Genomic DNA, 20,282 nt, shown 5'->3' with positions numbered 1-20,282 from the left:
GTTGCCCCAGTCAGATTACAGAAGGTTAGAGATAAAACACTTGCACCGTGGTATAATAGTTATACTCATACCCTCAATAGGGAGACCCGTAACCTCGAACAGAAATGGAGAAAAACTAAATTAGAGGTTTTTAGAATTGTGTATAAGGACAGTATGTCCAGCTACAGACAGGCTCTAAAAGCTGCTAGGCCTGAGCACCTGAGCAAACTCATAGAAAACAACCAGAACAATCCCAGGTTTTTATTTAGCACAGTGGCTAGTTTAACAAAAAACCAGAAATCTGAGCACACTATTCCATCACAGTTCAGTAGTGAGGATTTTATGAGATTCTTCACTGATAAAATCGAAAGTATCAGGAATAAAATAGGTGACGCTCAACATATTAGAGCAACTAGTGACGCAATCTCACCTAAGGCTTTACAGAGACAGGAAGAGTTAGATAAACTTATTACTACAGCTAAATCAACAACATGTTCACTAGACCCCATCCCAACTAAACTACTGAAAGAAGTGTTACATAAAGCTGGTGAGCCTCTTCTTAATATTATTAACTCCTCGTTATCTTTAGGTAACTTAGGAAGTCTTTTAAGTTGGCAGTTATTAGGCCACTCATCAAAAAACCTAACTTAGACCCAAATGAACTATCAAATTACAGGCCTATCTCACACTTTCCGTTTATGTCTAAAATACTTGAAGAGGTTGTGTCTGTCCAACTGAGCTCCTTCTTACAGGAGAACAATATCTTTGAAGAGTTTCAGTCAGGTTTCAGGCCCCATCAATACACAGGAACTGCACTTGTTAAAGTTACAAATGACTTGTTCTTAGCTTCGGACCAAGACTGTATGTCCTTATTAGTTCTACTTGACCTTAGTGCTGCATTCGACAATATAGACCACAACATTCTTCTAGACCGCTTACAAAATTACACAGGTATTCATGGACAGGCTTTAAAATGGTTTAGATCCTACTTTTCAGACCGATACCATTTTGTAGAATTAAATGGTGAATCCTCCAGTTTATTACCAGTTAATTATGGGGTCCCTCAAGGATCAGTTCTAGGACCTCTGCTTTTCTCGATATACATGCTTCCATTAGGGAACATTATTAGAAGACATGGGATTAGTTTCCATTGTTATGCTGACGACACACAGTTATATATCTCATCAAAACCAGATGAAATAGCCACAGTGTCCAAATTAACTCAATGCCTTAGAGAGATAAAAGACTGGATGAGCTGCAATTTTCTGTTGTTAAACTCTGATAAGACAGAAATACTACTTATAGGTCCAAAAACCAGTGCACAGAAACTCTCACAACTTAACTTCCATTTAGAGGGATGTACTATTACTAATAGCTCGACAGTGAAAGACCTGGGTGTTATATTAGACAGCAACTTGTCTTTTAAAAACCATATCGCCCATACTACCAAAACAGCCTTCTTCCACCTTAGAAATATTGCCAAGCTGAGAAACATCCTATCTGTATCTGATGCTGAGAAGCTAGTTAATGCATTCATGACCTCTAGACTGGACTATTGTAATGCATTACTAGGTGGTTGTCTTGCATCTTTAATAAATAGGTTACAGTTAGTCCAAAATGCAGCTGCCAGAGTTCTCACTAGGACAAGAAAGTATGACCATATAACCCCAATTTTATCATCTCTACACTGGCTACCTGTTAAGTTTAGAATTGATTACAAACTGCTGCTACTTACGTACAAGGCTCTTAATGGTTTAGCTCCCATGTATCTAACTAGTCTTCTAACAAGTTACAATCCTTCACGCTCTCTGAGATCACAAAACTCAGGACTTCTGGTAGTTCCCAGAATATCTAAGTCTACTAAAGGTGGTAGAGTGTTTTCTTATCTAGCTCCCAAACTTTGGAATAGTCTTCCTGATAGTGTTCGGGGCTCAGACACATTTTCCCAGTTTAAATGTAGATTAAAACTAAAAACTCATCTCTTTAGTCAGGTGTACACATAATACATCCTATAATATCATGCACTAGTACATCAGACCTGCACATTTTTATGAACAGCAGATATGTTAATCCCTTTCCACTGCTTCTCTCTTTGTACCCATCCCGAGGCATCCAGACATTGTACCAGCTCCCAACGTCCTCTGTGGGACGAAGCCTTTGGACATCCACTGAGCCGAGGCCGACTCTAAGAATCCTGAGACATCTCCAGTTAGACTCTGTGATACTAAGGAGATCCTAAGTCCATGATCCTTACACCAATACAACATTTATCTGACTATATATTACAATCACACCCCCAGTGTCACCCATATGAGGATGGGTCCCCCTTGAGTCCGGTTCCTCTCAAGGTTTCTTCCTTTACCAATTTAAGGGAGTTTTTCCTTGCCACTGCTGCCTGAGTCACCTTAGACTTGCTCATAGGGGGATAAATACATACAGATTGTGAACTATTTATATCTAATAATAATCTAGAATTTTTTATTCTGTCAATTCTTTTACTTTTATTATTCGTTATTTCGTTTATCATTAATTATGTTTACCTTCTACTCTATGTTTATGCTCTGTAAAGCTGCTTTGAGACAATGTCTATTGTAAAAAGCGCTATACAAATAAACTTGAATTGAATCTATGCTTAGCATCCTCTACTATCACACAAATTAATTTCATGTCTTCTATCAACAACTCCATATATCTCTTGGTTTCCTATTACCTAGTAGTTCCATCTCCAATATCCTTCTACCAATATAACCACTCTCCCTCCTGTGCACATGCCCAAATCATTGCAATCTAGCCTCAACCCCAAAACACTCAATTCTGTCCATTTTCATCACTCCTAAATAGAACCTCAACATCCTCATCCCTGCTACCTCCATCACTGTCTCATGTCTCTTCCTACTGTCTCTAACCCATACAGCATAGCTGGTTTTACTACTGTCTCGTACAGTTTTTTAATCTATTGTCACACAACACCTTTCTCAACCCACTCCAACCCACCTGAACACGACTCTTCACCTATTTTTCCCACTCCCTGCCACACTGGATGGTTTACCCCAAATACTTTACAAATACTCCTGCACCTTCATGACCTCAGCCCCCTGTAGCCTCACTAGTAGGTATTCTGTCTCACTACGACTGCCTTTTATTCCTCTTCTTTCCAGAGCAGGCCTCCACTTTTCCAGGTGTTCCATCACCTGCTCTCTACTCTCACTACAGATCATAATGTCATCTGCAAACATCATTGACCATGGAGATTCCCATCTCACTTCATCTGTCAACCTGTGCATCACCATAACAAACAAGAAGGACTCAAAGCCAATCCTTGATGTAGTCCCACCTCCACCTTCTGACCTACAGACATCTCACTGCTGTTTCACATACTCCTCTCACACATATCCTGAACTATTCTGACATACTTCTCTGCCACTCCTGACATCCTCATTCAGTACTACAGTTCCTCTCTTGGCACCCTGTCATACGCTTTCTATAAATCCACAAAGACGCAGTGCGGCTCTTTCTGACCGTCTCTGTATTTCTCTATTCACATTCTCATAGCAAAATTTGCATCAGTAGTGCTCTCTCTGGGCAAGAAGCCATACTCTAGCTTACAAATATCGACTTCCTTTTTTATCCTGGCTTCCACTACTCTTTCCCATAGCTCCACTGTGTGGCTCGTCAACTTTATACCTAGGTAGTTGCTACGATTCTGCACATCACTCTTGTTCTTAAAGATTGGCACTAGAAAACCTATCTTCTTCTACATTTTCTCCTGTAGGTTTTGACTCAGGCATCTTCTCACAATTTTAAATTCCTGTTGATGATATGTCTTCTGAACCAACAGCCTTTTCACACTTTCCCTTTTGTCTTAGAGCCTTCCCCACCTCCTCCTTTCTAATCTTTGCTTTTTCCTGTTCTACAATATTCAACTCTTCCTACCATCTTTCCCTTTCATTTTCCTCATTCATCAGCTCCTCAGAATATTCCTTCCATCTACGTCTCTGTCTTGCTGAACTGTACAAGACCTTCTCACCTTCCCTCATGTCTAACCTGGCATGCAACTCATCGTATGCTTTCTGTTTAGCCTTTACCACATCCCTCTTCACTCTGCACTGCCATTCCTTGTAATCCTGTCTATTTTCTTTGGTCCTTTCTACGTCCTACTTCTTTTTAGCTGGCCTCTTCCGATGAATGCTGTCCTGTACTTTCTTGCTCCTCCATCATGTTACCTTATCTTCTTTTCTCCTTCCAGATGACACACCTAGCAACCTCCTACCTGTATCCCTGATCACTTCTGCTAGAGTTTCCCAGTCATCTGGAAGCTCTTCCTAACCTCCCAAAGCTTGTCTCATCTTCTGGCTGAATTCCTCACAACATTCTTCCTTTTTCAACTTCCACTTCAACTTCACATATTTAAGTTTGGCACATTTTACAACGAATGCCCTTCAAGATGCAACCCTCTCTATTTATCCTGGCTTGGGACAAGCACAGAAGTCACTGGCTTGCAACCCGTGTGGCTAGAATTGTGTAATTATTGTTAATTTATTGTGTAATAGCACCGTTATGATAAGGTAATAGCAACATGTGGTGTAATAGAACATTTATCACAAGGTAATAACACAGATAGCAACATCATTACCAAAAGCAGACATTAAATTTATCTCTAGGCAGGAACTTTTATCTTCACCACCAGACATAACATATTTGTCACCAACACAAAAACAGAAAACAAACAAAAAAATACTATCGGTTGATCTTGAGTTTTAAAAATGCTCTTTTTTTTTAAGAAGTGCTTGCAGTGACTCTAAGGCCACGTTCACACTGCAAGTCTTAATGCTCAATTCGGATATTTTGCTCAGATCTGATTTTTTTTGTTTGGCTGTTCACATTACCTTTTAAAATGTGGCCTATATCAGAAACCAGTGTGAACTGTTTGCTGTTTCGAACTGACCCGCATGCGCAAACGAACAATAACAATGACGTCACACGCAGCACGCCGTTGCGCTAAAAAGGCGAGGTTATGGAGGAAGTAATGTGATGTATACATGATGCAAACATTATGAGCTGGTTCACGTAACCACTTTATATAACACTCTTAACACACACACACGTTACCAGTCACGTTTGTGTCACGTTTTCGCCGGCGCAAAAAAAAACAAAAAAAAAAAAACTTTAAGCAAAAAAATAAGTTTTTGCCGAATAATTGTGACGAATGTCGATGTAGATTGACGTAAAAGTCGCATCAAATCCGCCTTGGCTGTTCACACTGCGGCCACATTGGAAAAAATCAGATTTGGGTCTGATTCAGGACCACATATGGAAGTGGCCCAGATCTGATTTGAAAAAAAAAATCAGATCTGTGCCAGATTTGCGTGTTCACACTACTCCTGAAGAAGTCTGACCTGGTCACTTGACCCCCAAAAAATTTGACCCCCAAAAAATTTCGGATTTGGGCCACTTTTACCTGCAGTGTGAACGGGCCTTAGTTCCACCAGACAGCAGCAGTGCCTGAATTGTATTTCTCCTCTCAACCCTACCACATAGATTGATTCCTAAGACATGTATTATTTGATATAGGTTTAGACTAGGTCAAGGCTCACAAGAGTAAAAACGACACTAAAGTGAAATAAACTGCTAGCTTCAGGCTTATTCAAAAACATTCTCCACATCACCTGCATAAACTAGACATTAAACATTACCGCAAAAAAATGGGTTGTTGATGGGTTGGTGGTTTTGTGCGCGCATATTCTGCTGATTACGGTATATACTGATATACTTCCTTCTGAGGGAAGGCTTGTGCTCTCCGGTACAGCAGGTGGCGCATCACAACATTTCGTGTAGGAAGTCACGTGTTTGTAGCCACCAGCAGGTTGTGCTTCCTCTGTCCAGACACGTGGTTGCTTATCGTGTGCTATGTCGTATGTGAAGAACGTTCCTTAGTTTGTTTATTATTTTTATTGTTGTTTTGTAGTTAAAGTTATTTCCAGCATGACAGAGACGAAACAGAGCGGGAAGCTGCTCGCTCTTAACCCGAGTGAAGACGCTGAGTTTCAGAAGAAAGTGCAGCAAGTGAAAAAGCGACAGAAAACGGTACGAGCCTCGGCTTTGGTGTAGCTTTACTGTAGCTAACCTACAGCTATGAGAAGGTGGATGGTGGTTTTAGGTGTTTTAAGTCTACTATTTGTTTTGGTGGGGAAAGGGTAGAAGATTTATTTGGATTTAAAAGGTTTGGTTCAGTTAACACTGCTGTTTTTTTTTTTTTGCCAGAAGTGTTAATTTCTGTGTATATTTATACACACACCCTTATTCAGAGTGACTTATATTTTAAATTGATATAATCAGGCAATTGAAGGTTAAAGGGCCTTGCAGTGGCATCCTGGGACTCGAACCCATTACCTTCTGGTCAGTAGCCCAAAGACTAAACTACTAGGCTACCGTGTCTGTACCGAAGATTAGTTTACTCGCTATGCTTCATGGAAACTCAATACATTCTACTACATTTTCTCCTGTAGGTTTTGACTCCAGGTGTGATTTACGTGGGCCACCTTCCCCAGTCGCTCGCCGAGCCACAGCTCAGGTCTTACTTCTCCCAGTTTGGTGATGTCCTGCGCTTGAGGCTCTCCAGAAGTAAAAAGGTAATTACATGTTGTTGTTTTCTCTCTCTCTCTCTCTCTCTCTCTCTCTCTCTCTCTCTCTATATATATATATATATATATATATATATATATATATATATATATATATACACACACACACACACACATTGTGTAAAATTGTGTTCAGTGATGATATTGAATGGCACAATCTGAAAATTACCTGCAGCACTTGTATTGCGGTGGGTGAGATAATTGTGCCCACAGAAAGATGGTCCATTTAAGCTTATCGCCAGCTCTGTAGTTGCGCGATGAAACCCATGTGCCTACATTAAGCAAATGTATGAACATTCTGAAGATAGTGGCAGCCTTGTGCGTTTTGAAGGGCTGTAATTCTGAGCTGATGTTTGTTGGGTTTATATTTGCAGACAGGCCGGAGTAAAGGCTACGGGTTTGTGGAATTTGAGTGCGACGAAGTGGCCAAGATCGTCGCAGAGACCATGAACAATTACCTCATGGGAGAAAGACTGATCAAATGTGGGTGAAATTGTTTACTGCTAATGTTGTCAATGTGACTGTTAATTCTGACCATGTGATTGATTGCTGTGTCAAGTATGGTCTATTTTAAGCAGGATTATGTGTTTTTACCTGTACGTATTCAAACATCCGCAGTTTAACTGTAACATTTATCCTTTTTCACTCTTTGTGACCTGAGACACTTGAAAACGATTCCATTTTATGTTCTCAGCTAAAGCCACAGTCAGACTGAGTGCTAATTAAAATGTGTTTTGATTTCACAAGCTTCTGGGTTGTAAGCCCATAGAAATCACAGAGGTGGGGCTGCGTTCTCTTTAGTTGGTAAAAAATAAACTGACGAGCAGCTTTTTAAGTTCCATCACAATAGATCTTTTCTTTACTGTGTATTTGTTTCCTGCGTACATTAAAACCTTGACCATAATCTACTAATAATCAGTTAATTAAATTAGAAAAGTCCAAGTAAATTCCTCTTTTTATGTGTTTAATTCTCTTACTAAAGTGTGGTTAAAATATGCCCCATGTTTCTGTTAATGCAATATTTGTATTTGTGATTTTCTTTTATTTTTTTAGTTGTATTAATTAAGCATTAACAAATGATGACGTTAAATGGATGTCTCAATGTTTTCATTAATTAATTTGTTTGTTTTTTGGACAGGTGATGTGGTGCCACCTGAGAAAGTCCATGAAAAGCTGTTTGTTGGTTCTCAGAAAATATTTAAGAAGCCCAAGCGCCCTGCAGTGGCACGTTACAATCGAAACCATGGCCCCGAAGAGATGAAGAAACTTTCTGGAAAACTTCTAAGCAAAGAATCAAAGCTTCGCAAGAGACTGGCAGAAAAGGGCATCGACTATGATTTTCCAGGATTTGTTAGTATACGAGTAAAACTCTTTTTAATTAATTTTTAATTAGTAACCTATTATTTGTTATAAACAAACCAAAATATTCCTCTCTTTCAGGCAGCTCAGGCAAAGAAAGCTCTGTCAGATACATCGACTTGCAGTGAGGTGAGTACAGTTTGAACACTGGCATTGATTTTCTTTCGATAGAGTTGATGTAATGCAATTATAATTACAGTAGCTGAGATTCCTCAGACTTAACTATTATTTGGCACAATCTGAAAATTACTCTAGGTGTATTTGTCTTCTGGAGTAAGATAATTGTGCCAACAGAAAGATGGTACATTTAGCTTATTGTCAGCTGATGTAGCTGTACAATGAAACCCATGTGCCAACACTCCAGTAAGTTTAAACAGAAAACTCCACCCTCAAATACATTGAGTATATTTATATATAATTGTGATCATTTGTATCTGTCTTTTTGTTATCCCAATGAGAATAACACAAGCAATAACAGGACACTGCTTTACTGGTTACAGTGAAATTTAATAGAATGTCATAGCTCTCAATCATAATTGATAACATTCAGGTTTCTGAATTATTTCCTACAAAAACATACATTAACTCTCCCTGTTTTCCAGTGACATTTGTCATGTTTAATGAGAAATCCCATGTAGTAGCAGCGAAGATAGCAAACACCAAACATCTCATTATTGTTTGTGCAGAGTGTCCAGATGAGGTGAGAGCTGGAGAGGTTAAGCTCTAAAGTGCCGCCACATTGCTCTCTGTACGAATCAAGGGCTAATGCCTATTGGCTCCACTAGTAGCATGTAGTAGTCATTGGTGTCAGGCTAATCTAGGAAACTCTTTACCAAACTGAAACTAGACCAACATGTCTGTGGGGGAGTCGTTGGCGGTGGCTTTTTATTTAAAGCCATGTTCACACACTTCTGATACTGATCTTTTTTTTAAATTTTTTTTTGTGAATCATTTGTTGTTTGTAGGACACCACACCGGTTTGTACACCTTCAGTCTTGGAGAGGAGGAGGTCCATGAAAGTCAAGGATGATGATGTAGATGATGAAATTGTTCTCAAAATGCCACCAAAGAACATTGAAAATTTTGAAGACTCTGAGGATACAGAGGAGGAGGAGGAGGAGGAGGAAACGTCAGAAGATGAAGAGGAACCTTCACATGCTGATGAGGGTTGAGCCTCTGTTTTGAAGAGGGACTAAAGAGCTAAATTGGTTTAATTAATATGTCTAGATTTGTATTCAGAGGATTCTCAGGTCCTTTTTTGAGGAAATGGAGACGCACCTACAAAGCAGGGGTCCTGCTTTATATGAACTACAGAATTGTTTCAGCATTTAGAAAGGTCTACTTGAGACCTTTTCTTATGCAAATGTGTTCATTGGCTGTGCCTGGGATGTCGTCCTGAAAATGGCATAAAATGTACATACAACCTTTTTAAAATGAATACTCTTATTTAGTCCTCTGCTTCTGAATGTGTTGTCACATTGTTAATGTGTGGCATTGTGTGGATTATGGCTTTCAAGTGTTACACAATGAAAAACGAAATGCATGTTAAGAAGTTCGATTGATTTGTAAGCAGACAACATGCAAATGTTTGTTTTGCCATATCCATGGAAAATAATTAGCTGGCCATGATGGTATGAACTTTGTTTATAATCAGTGCCAGTTTCAGAAAATGAAATATTTGGTTTCTTTAAGGAAAAATAAAAATATTTAAAAATATTTCATTAAAAAAAAAACATTAAGAAAGCCTTATTTATCTATGCTTTAACTGTGGCCCAGATCTGCGTTGTGTTATAGACATGGAATTCACTTTTCCATTATTTGCATTTGATGATGTAAAACTCTTTCATTGTGTATTTTTGTCACTGCAGAAAAATAAAATTAGCCACTAACGTTATCTTGAAAAATATGAATAGTTTATAAAGATTTTTTATGCATTTGATCCCCTTTAGATTTTTATGTCTACCTACCGCTAGAGGGCGCAAGAAACTTTCTGAAACCATTATTAATCAGACCGGGGTTTATTGCCAGGTAAAGTGTCTTTATGTACAGGAATAGAGTTGATAATATCTGTTCAATTATGAGTTACATTACATGGTGGGAAGAAACACTCTAAATGACCATCATGCAGGGTTCCCACGCGTCTTGGAAAATTAATGACCAACGTTCCAATCCTGGAAAACATGGATTGTCCTGGAAAAAGTCTTGGCAACATGTAAATTATTATTTTTAAATGTTATTGATCATTTAAAGAACAGTTTACAACTGGTCGAAACGAATAACGTTAGTAACAGAAAGCGCTCTGTTCAGGGACGCTGAGTTTTGACGGGTTTTTTGTTATGCTGTTTAATCGCTGTTTAACGCTGTCTTGTGTTGGCGGTTTCAGGTGCTAGAAATGGTTAAGTGCTCGAATGTTTTCAGCGAATGGTCACGGGTAAGCAGGTTATATTAACCTTGTTAATCTGAATATCATGTGCAAGGGGAATGCACAGCAAATTAAAGCATGCATGACGACATTGGTCTGAGAAAGGAAAGGGTATTAATATGTGCGCTCTTTTTATTTTATAAATATTGAAATTTCATTCACATGACAAATTGTCTCCAGTAATCCATCCACACAGTCCCCAAACCTGTTTTATGAGCGAAATATTCAGATATTCTACTGACGCGATGCACAGCGAATCTTACAATGAACAATTATTTGCCTGCTCAAAGTGCAGCACAGACTAGTGTTGTAAACATAAGGCGAAGACCGGTAACATATAATAGGTTTACTTATATAAACTTAAAAACACGTTTGCAAATGTGATATCGATTTTTGCAACAGTTCACTAAACAAGAAGTGAAGTGACTTCCTTTCTATCCTTCACTAACCATAGTAGTTCCAGGATGAAAAGAAAAAGAAAGTCGAAACTGCCAATGAGAGGAAAAGAAAAGACCTGCAGCAAGAAATTGCAAATGTCAATGCAAAAAGACAAAAAAATAATGCATAGCATAGAAACCATGCAAAAAGAGGCAGATGAAATGGCAATCAGGGCAGAGAGAAAGCATGACTTCACCTGTCAAAATCAAATGGAAAAGTATCACAGTTAGCAGCTCTAGAACAAAGTTAGGAAAACATGCAAGAGAGTTTAAAGCAACTACACTAGTTTAAAAGGATACTGTTCATTGGAGCTTAATGCAGTGAATGTTTTGGACAGACAATTAAATGTTTATTCCGTTTGGGAATGCTTCTGCAGTTATTTTTCTTAATGGCCTTTTTTTTTTGGTTTTTTGAGAATGCAGTTGGGGGAAGAGGGAAGGGAAATTTTAACAAGAAGGGCCTTGGCAGTTTGTTATAATGTGTTCATTATAATAAAGTGAAGAGTTTAACTTCAGAAGCTCTGTGTGTATGTGTATCTGGTGTTTTTCTAATTTTATAGTAAAGTAATGGCCTTCTGGAGAGAAGAACATATTACTTTAGGCCGTGAATCTGTGATCCTTGTCTTTTTTTCCTAAATTTGAAATGTCCTGGAAAAGTCCTGGAAAATGATCTCTGAAAAAGAGTGGGAACCATGAATTCATGCCATAAATACATTTCTAAGACCAGAAATAGCAAAGCTTTTTTTTTTTTGTGGTATTCTACAAAGTTAAAATGTAAAGGTGCTGATGGAAGAATGGTCAGAATTGTGTCTTAAACATTGTGAACTTCCTCCACATCATAAGGTCTACAATCATATTGTGGGGGACTTGATAATTAGCGCATGCGCACTGCGACTCCGTTATTGTCCCTCACAGCAGGGCAGCTCTGACTACACACACACGTTCATCGCTGCTGCTCTTTTACCTCCAGCGTCTGAAACGGCTTTTTCACCTCTTAATTACAGGATAATTATCAAGGTGAGTCGTTATTTTGGACTGTACAGTAAATTCGGACCTCTCATTGTGACTTGTATTGTTTTCCCCATTGACCTGTAGATAGCGCGCTTTGTGCTGGATTTGTACTGAGCTAACATCAGTCAGGCTAGCTTTAAACAAACACACACAAAATCATTGAAAACGCAAACTAATCGTTTCTGTACATGACTGATGAGCTGTCTCGGAAATTGCTCCGTCTGTTGATTTATTGTCTTATTCGCGCTGCATTTTTAATACTGTATAAATCCTCCTGTGTAGCCAGAAGATTAGCACTTAGCACCGAAGCTAACGCTAACAGGGCGATGACAAGGCGCAAAACAGAGACGAACCGTCAGTTATTTGGTCTAAATCTTGCATATTAACGTATTTAGTTCTCAACGTGGGCGATATATAAAGAGGTAAACGTAAATCTAAGACGGTTATCTGTTCTTTATAGCGTTTGTTATTTCTGCTGGTGTTCAGCAGCTAGCTTTTAGCTGCCTGCTACAGCTTACTCATTATGTTGGGGTTGTGTACCTGAAATACAGTCAGGTAGGATTGTAATCTGATGTCTCTCAGAGCCTTTTGTACCTGTTCTAGTCTCGGAGACAAGAGTGTGGTGGTATATTTACATATAGATATAGATATAGATTGAAATGTAGTGATGACTCGCTCTGTACTAATCTTGTGTTTGCCCCATTAAATGCTCCCTATATATGGGGGGTGGATTTTGCTCCACCACCATAGCAGCTTGTGGTTCATCAGTTCACCTCCTTTATTTGTGTAAGTTGGTTATGTGTACAGCATCGTTTGGCGTGTACAAACTTCAGGTAGTTTGATGCTGGAATGTTTTGCTATCTCAGATTGATGAAGAACGCTTTTCTGTTTTTAGGACTAAAGCCCTAGCTTTATTCTCTTTCAGCAAGAGAAAGTGATATTTTATCTACCATAAAGGATATTCCTGATGATCACCATGCAGCTTTCCAACACTGGTGATTCACCAATAACATGGTTGTCGGTCATCAGGAATGTTGTATTGTAATTGTTGTAGTGTAATTGTAATGTCTGTTTTATTGTCTGTCATTAGGAATGTTGACAGACTTACATAGGTGTTATGGCGGTGTTGAGAAATTCTGCACAATTCAAGGGGGAAACTGCCTTTGTTGAATTCTTTACTGTTCTTCTAATCTTTGTTTAGATTTGATGGGCGTGTGGCATATTTTGAATGCTCTTGGTTGTTGTGTAAATCATTCGAACACTTCAGCTTACAGCTAGTCTGACTTCTTGTTTCAAAAGGAAATATGTCAAGGTACGGAATCAAGTCGGGACTTTCGATTCATTTCCATGTGGACTTTTACCCGATTTACATGTTGTGTAATTATGCACAAAATTAGGAGCGTTTGAGACACAAAGGGTGAATTTAACATTGTGTCAGCGACATGATTGACTGTAAATGTTAAACAATCCCTGAGCACTTTATTAGTTAGACCTACAAATGGATGCAGTTCTTAAATCAACCATGCAACCAATTTAAGCCAATGTAGCAGCAAAATACATAAAATGCAGGTATAGAACAGCAGTTTAGATTGAAGACATAACCACTTTGTACAATTATGTTGAGCAGAAAAGCATCTCAGTATATACAACACGTCAAACAGAGAGGCAGCTGGGCTACTGGACACTGGAAGACTGGAAAACAGCCTGGTCTGATGAATCTTGATTTCTTCTGAGACACCCAAATGGTTGGGACAGAACATGCTGCCAAAAGCATAAATTCATGGATCCAACCTACCTTCTGTCAATAATCCAGACTGGTGGAGTTTTCTTGGCACACGTTGTGTCTGTTAATTCTAATTAATAAGCACTTAAATACCACAGCCTATTTGAGTATTGTTGTTGACAATGTGCATCCCTTCATAACCCTCATTTATTATCTTCAAATGGCTGCATACAGCATGATCATGCTCAATGTCACAGAGCAAAAGCCACCTCAAAGTGGTTTCATGAACGTGATGGCGCTATTCAGTGCGATTGCCAGTCTGCTGGAAGACATTTGTGACGTGGTAAAGAGAGACTCAAAGAAAGTGCACCTGCACAATTTGTAGTAATTATATGATGTGTAATCCATGCTATGAAGAATTAAGGCTGATTTGAGATCAAAAGGAGGCTCTACCCTGCGTTAGCAGTGTTTCTAATAAAGTGCTCAGTGAATGTATATTGTAAAAGAGTCTTAGACAGAGTCTTAGACAGACGTCTTTGTCTGGTTCATAAAGTTGTCTACAATGACTGATGACTGATCTGTCAGAAAAAAACAGGTTTGCTGTTTTGGAGTAGCGGCAGTGTTTTACAAAACAAAATAGCTCGCAGGTGTCAGAGGCTTATATCCTAAGATGACTAATGAAAAGAGTTACTTAACAAAGATAAGCATCTAATCCTGGATGTGGTAAAACGTTTAGACATGCCACAGTCTGAAAGTTTGGATGTGGTACGACATTGATTTAATGTTAATAGACGGAATCTCCAGTGTTGGCGATTTGAGTCTGAGGCAAAGCTATAGCTTTTAGTTGCTATGGAATATTCTTCAGGACTGAGGACTTTGTGCTTCTCAGTAACAAGCTGCATTTTTTCTCTTAAAATCAAGTAACTTTATAGCTAAAAATATAGCGCTAAATATATAAATATAGCTATATAATAACCGAAAAACAGTATAAATGTATATGTAATGTAACAAAAAAATAAAAAGTTAAAAAGAAATGTGGCTAGGACAACTTTACTTCCTTAGCTCTTATGTTGTTAGTTCTGTGTTATGTGGCTTTTTGTGTTTCATGTAGCATCGTGGTCCTGGGGAAACTTTTCATTTCACTATGTACCGTGTCAGCTATATACGGATGAAATAACAATAAAAGCCCGAAGTAGCTATGAAGTGGACAACTTATCCTTTTGTAATAAATATAAAATTGCAATCATTGGTAAATTGTTGTGCTATAAGAGTAATAAAATGCGGTTCTTGGGGGAAAAAAAAGATTTTATATAATCTCTTAAAGGAATTTTAGCTACCTGTGGAGTTTCCTATGTTCATGTTTTCATGTTAATGAAAAAAGCTTGGTGTTTGTAGGTGTTTCTTGTGATGTGATGTACGTGGGTCATCTAATTGGTCAGACATGGAGAGTTTGATCCTAGTTCAGCTCTAATGGGCATCTGGCTCATATTTTTCTACTTTGTCATGGAGCTACGGCATGGCAGTTGCAGCACCACCCATAGTTAGAACAGACGTTTCATGGCCAAATGTTTGTCTCTCAAACATTTGTCAAATGACATGTATTACCTACTGAACTCCACTGACAAAACTACAGGTTTGGTTACACTGGTGTTTGATTACAAGGGTACTGACTAACTTGTTTGTTTTGTTATCTTGACCCTAGGTAGTCCAACATTAGTGGGATTATGGAGCATTCTTCCACAGAAGCCTTCCTCTCTGGCACTAGTTACCCCACTCCATGCTGCAGCCACTCTTAGAAGGTTTGCTGTTGGTAGCCTTTTGGCTTGAAAGAAAAGGAGAGCTCACAAACCACATCAGCTGTTGTCGCGAAACATATGGTGCATTTTTGCCATTCCTAGGCCTACATCCTCAAGGCTCAGCCTTTTGCTGCCCTGCCGTGCAAACAGGATTTGCCATAAGACAGGATATTAATACATTAAGCGTTGTCATTTCTTTAATTTGGGTCACAAAAGAACGCCAAAGGTCTCTCTCAGTTTTCCTCTCCCGCTGCCGTTGAGGTGGTGGTTGAGCAGCTTAGGCTATGGAGCCCAATATGGAGTACTGTCTGGCACAAGTGCTACAGAAGGATGTGGGCCGGAGGCTTCAGGTTGGTCAGGAGCTCATCGACTACATCACTGATACGGAAAAGTCTCATGACCTGGAGCAGGACCAAACTGCATTGGACAAGATGGTGGATGGCCTTGCTTCCTCCTGGGTCAACTCCAGCAATTTCAAGGTAAAAGCTGTATTGTTTAATCAATGTGGTAATAATGTGTTTTTCTATTGCAAAGTAAATAATGATTACAGAATGAGTTTGATTAAGTTGTATGACTCTTTTTTTTTTTTTCCTTTGATTGACAGTACTGACGTCACACTTTAATTGTTTGACTAGGATGTGTAGATAAGAGGCAAACTTTCAAGTGCACTCACCCTTTAAAGGTCACTGTGAATTTCTAATAATTCATGGCACCATAATGTTTTTCATTTCTGTGCTTAGTGTAAATCATAGAGAGTAATGATTCTTGGAAAGTTTCTGTGACTTTGTAGTAGTAATGGACACAATTTAATGCTATCGATCCGAAGGTTGTTTGAATAGCACTTCTACCAAGCTGCCACTTCTGGGCTCCTGAGCAAGGCCCTTAACCCTCAAATGCTCAATTGTATAAAATGTCCCTCTGGACAAGGGCATCTGCTAAATGCCATAAATGTGAATGAACGGTTAAAGAGATTTTTTGTTAATTAAAAATTGTGTGGATCCTGACATCAAAGATGACGAAGTGCTTGCTATTGGATTTATGATCGAGCGCCACTCTGAGCTGCTTTTGCAAACATGGAGGTTTTTACTGGATTTACTAGTAATTCATAGTAATACTACAGGTAGCCAGAAAAAAGGTCAGAAAATGTGCAAGATGTAAAACTGCAAAAGATATAAAACCAGAATATAAGATGTAAGTGCAAGCTTTAAAATTGTGTGTCATGCTGGGAATCATTAGAAATGAAAAACATTATAATCTGTGAATCTGTGGCTGCTGAAAAGACTATTCAAGCACTGTACACATTATTAGGTGTCCTGTAACTAGGCCAGATCTAGTTAAAAGAAATTGCTCTTGCTAATATATAGAGTTTCGTAAGAACATTCCCATTTGTTCTTTTTATATGCCCGGTCATGGCAGTTGTGGTGTTACTGGTATCTATTGTCTGAGTCTTGGTTAAATTGGTTAAATCTCTTCATGCAAATATATTTTCACCTTACAGGCAGTGCCTTTTTAAAAGACCATTTGAGTTTTTGCCTGATTATTATACAAATTGTGATTGAGTCGAGTTCATCGACTCTAGTTTCTATCATCTTTAAGAAGCAGTTACACTAGTAATCATTTGTTTTAATCAATAACAATTTTAAAGCAATTTGCATCAAGGTACTGCTAGGTTAGTGTTTACAGTTAATGAGTAATCTGTCATGTTACTCCTGACATGCTATGTGCTAATGTTTGACAATGTGACTTAATCCTTCAGTTTCCTTCAGCATCAATACTGTGAGTGTAATGATCAATGCATGAAAGATTCACAGAAGCTGTGGTTGGGAGCAGCTGGATGAGCCGTTTGAATGGTTACACTGCTTTTATGTAAAGAAATATGTAGGTTTAGAAGTTTTATTTCATATCATCATGCTTATTCAGACTTTGCACATACATTTTGCGCTCCCGTTGGCCATTGTATTCCTGCAATCATAAAATCATCCCCCTGAATTTTAAGAACGTGGAGCCGGCTACAGAAATAAAAGGGCCACTGATCACCGTTATTGTTTTTGCACTCTGTTTCGTGTGTCATAAACGGTTTATTTGTTATACTTGTTGTTTTTTTATTATAATCCTATCGTACAAGGAGCAAGATGGTAAAAACTAGCTGATTTTTTTGTTGTTGTTGTTTTTTGTTGTTGTTGTTTTTTAGGTTATCATACGTTTACTCCCTCATAGCTTAAACAGAACACTGAGATCTGAGAACAGCCACACACACAGTTAGTGGTTAGAGGGCTTAGAGATTGGTGAATGCGCTTGTGATCAGCCGAGTTAATTTTTTTTTTTAGTATTTTTTTATTGGAGCACACTTCTTCAAGCAGAAAACCATGCAAAACAACAGAACAATCTTATGGTTATTTATTCATGTTTTGTGCAATAAAATGCCTTTTAGAAGTGAAAATGGATCTATGTTTGTTGCATGCTGTAGACAAGGCATGATGCTGGTAAAAAGATATATCAGACCTTAGAATTGAAATCAGCATAAGGACACTTACTGCTGCCATCTATCTTTTGTATTTTTATTTATTTTTGTATTATTAAACAGTTAATTAAATTGTAGTTTATGTAAATTGTATTTTTATAGTCATAAGTCCTTTTGTGCATGGTGTACTGTGTTTGGCTGTGTGAGAGACATAAAATTAGAGTTTGACCTCAGGGCTACAACTAGAAATACATGAATTTATGACTACTTAATAGGGATCAAAGGTTGCGATCCTTCTCAGGTTGTTTACTTCTCCGTAATAATTGTAAGTAGCCGTTATCATAATCGAAAGGTTTGAGAATAAACATCAGTATCATTTAATCAAGTCTCTGTTTTTAATTTGTTTTGGGGGGATGTGGCATATTTATGTACAGGATAGCCAAATGTTCATGTGGTGCTGATTCAGTGTAGCCTTTTCAGACAGGACCGTCGTGCTGAGAAGACGCACAGAAAGTCGAAGCCACAGTTAAACGTACACTTTAAGAAAAATGGCCAGTCCGCACAAGTGTGGCTTGATCAGTTGATTAAAATACTTTGATCATCATCTTCCAGCAGTCTAATAAATCACAAAGGAAAATGTTGTAACACACAGAAACGTATAGGTGAAACAATGAATACTGTATTTTTTTTAATTATTAAAAAAAATTACAGAACGTATAAAGCATAGATAAAATAATTAGGTTGGAATTCTGACCATTTTGCTTGCTTGAAATTGTAATGCATATTTCATAGTTTGTTTACTCCTAATTTAAAAACCAAGCTTTTGAAATATTTATGGCTTACTGTCATCAGTAGTCATTTTACAGAAAGGCTTATAAAACTTTACAAGGCACAGACACCAGTTCAAGAAACAGGAGTTTCCAATTGTGTCTCTCTGTCTGTTTGTCTGTCTACCTAGTCATCTTGTACATCACAAATATTAGGGTGAACATGGAACAAAAATCAGCGGATGCGTAACTCATCTACTCGTGCACCGATATATATATATATATATGATTGCAGATATGCAGACTAACGCATGATTTATTTCTTTAACGTTGCTTCTAAAATGACAGACCTTGTTAATTTGTTAGCTAACCAACTGAACATGTACATGGATCAATTACTAAAGGCTACAAAATAGTGGCTGATGTAATAATTGAACCCCAGAAAATGATGAGCTCTATGTCTGATTGTCTGCATCCCACCTGCTCCTTTGCTAAGAGAGAATGTGAATCGTTAAACACGCTATACTAATAAAATGAATTTGAATACAAGTTCTTTTATGTAACCGTGTGCTGTCTGAAATCAAATGCTGTGTTGTTTTGTGCAGAGATGTCTATTACTCTATATTCTCATATACATCTCATATGCATCGAAATAATAGTCACATTCATTGTTCCTTAATGATGCTTCAGATGATCCTATGATCTGTTTTTTCCAGGGTGTTTATAGAATATGATGTTAATAGCACAAGGCAGCGCTTGTTCAGCCATGTCACATTTGATTACACATAAAGTTTGATTGCAGGTGGACCGGTTTTTGAGAATCGGTCACTTGGATATTTTATCTCGTAGTTGTCTTGTAATCAGATGATTTTAAACTACCAAAGAAAATAATTTAAAAAAATAGTGTCCATATGTGTCCAGGCCTAGAAGAGACCTAATTTTGCACTGCATACATGGTATCCAGGAGCATGTTTGGGACATTTTAGTTTCAGTGAAGAGAAATTGTACCGGTATAGACACAAAGGCATCCTGTACAATTGTGTGGTTCCACCTTATGTTTGTGATTGTCAGGTGTTCACAAATATTTAAACAGAAAAGTGTTTTTCTGCATAGGTGTTTAAGTAAGCAGGTATAGTTTTAGGTTGTGTTTTTTTTTGTGTGTACAGAATAATTGGATATTAGTTTTTGTGTTTTAAGTCTCTGTAGTAGTTAACTACAGAGTTAGCTTAGTAATTCAAAGCTTATTGCTTTTTCATTTTCTATATTTGCCGGTATTGATCAGAGCAGATTTTTGCTTGGAAGTGGGTCATTTCATCTGTAACATGTTAACGAATGTTGAATATGTTTCCCTGATCTAATGATTGTGGCTAAAACGGTGTACAGAACGTGCCGGACACACGGTCACCCATGGGCAGAGCATCTGAGACAGAGCAGTGTAACACAGACTGGTTTATACACAAGCTTATCTCCATTTGTGCTCATTCCCTTTTTTCTCCTACTCTCCAGCTCTTTGTGTTCTGCTGTTGATGATCTGTTGTGGTCTGTCAATGATCTCCATTATACAGCTGCTGTAAATGAAGTCTCGAATGCTCCCATAAGCCATCTTGTGTTTGAAAGGCCCACAGTCTAAAGGCTCTTGGGATGTAACTCGTTACTCAACTGCTACAAGCTACCGCTTGTAGCTTT

The 20,282-nt window shown here is 38.2% G+C and overlaps 2 protein-coding genes and 2 non-coding genes across 26 annotated transcripts in view; all 4 read left to right on the top strand.

Annotated features, from left to right (window-relative positions):
• Positions 1 to 5,820: 5,820 nt before the first annotated feature.
• nifk (nucleolar protein interacting with the FHA domain of MKI67) lies at positions 5,821 to 9,885 on the top strand. The gene is made up of 6 exons (XM_027164070.2): positions 5,821 to 6,063; positions 6,486 to 6,608; positions 6,995 to 7,103; positions 7,759 to 7,970; positions 8,061 to 8,108; positions 8,945 to 9,885. The coding sequence occupies exons 1-6, from the start codon at positions 5,962 to 5,964 to the stop codon at positions 9,149 to 9,151; spliced, it is 801 nt and encodes a 266-aa protein (XP_027019871.1). The 5' UTR covers positions 5,821 to 5,961; the 3' UTR covers positions 9,152 to 9,885.
• LOC113654633 lies at positions 6,774 to 6,900 on the top strand. The gene has a single exon (XR_003443444.1). It is a non-coding gene; the product is annotated as a small nucleolar RNA ACA64 (small nucleolar RNA).
• Positions 8,214 to 8,340, top strand: LOC113654634. The gene has a single exon (XR_003443446.2). It is a non-coding gene; the product is annotated as a small nucleolar RNA ACA64 (small nucleolar RNA).
• A 1,818-nt stretch (positions 9,886 to 11,703) lies between the features above and the next one.
• The window catches only part of clasp1a (cytoplasmic linker associated protein 1a), a 48,787-nt gene continuing 40,208 nt past the window's right edge, over positions 11,704 to 20,282 (top strand). For 19 of the 23 annotated variants that reach the window (XM_027164292.2, XM_047814680.1, XM_047814677.1 and 16 more), the window contains exons 1-2: positions 11,705 to 11,855; positions 15,275 to 15,847. In XM_027164292.2, coding sequence (XP_027020093.1) covers positions 15,653 to 15,847 — 195 coding nt within the window. In that variant the 5' untranslated portion in view covers positions 11,705 to 11,855; positions 15,275 to 15,652. Of the gene's footprint in view, positions 11,856 to 15,274; positions 15,848 to 20,282 lie in introns of all 23 variants that reach the window. The other 4 variants (XM_047814678.1, XM_047814683.1, XM_047814682.1 and 1 more) reach the window with 1 other exon arrangement.

This window comes from Tachysurus fulvidraco, chromosome 6, assembly GCF_022655615.1.
Source record: "Tachysurus fulvidraco isolate hzauxx_2018 chromosome 6, HZAU_PFXX_2.0, whole genome shotgun sequence".
NCBI classification, from domain to species: domain Eukaryota; kingdom Metazoa; phylum Chordata; class Actinopteri; order Siluriformes; family Bagridae; genus Tachysurus; species Tachysurus fulvidraco.
The sequence above is the reverse complement of the archived record's forward strand: the minus strand, read 5'-3'. Positions and strand labels throughout refer to the sequence as shown.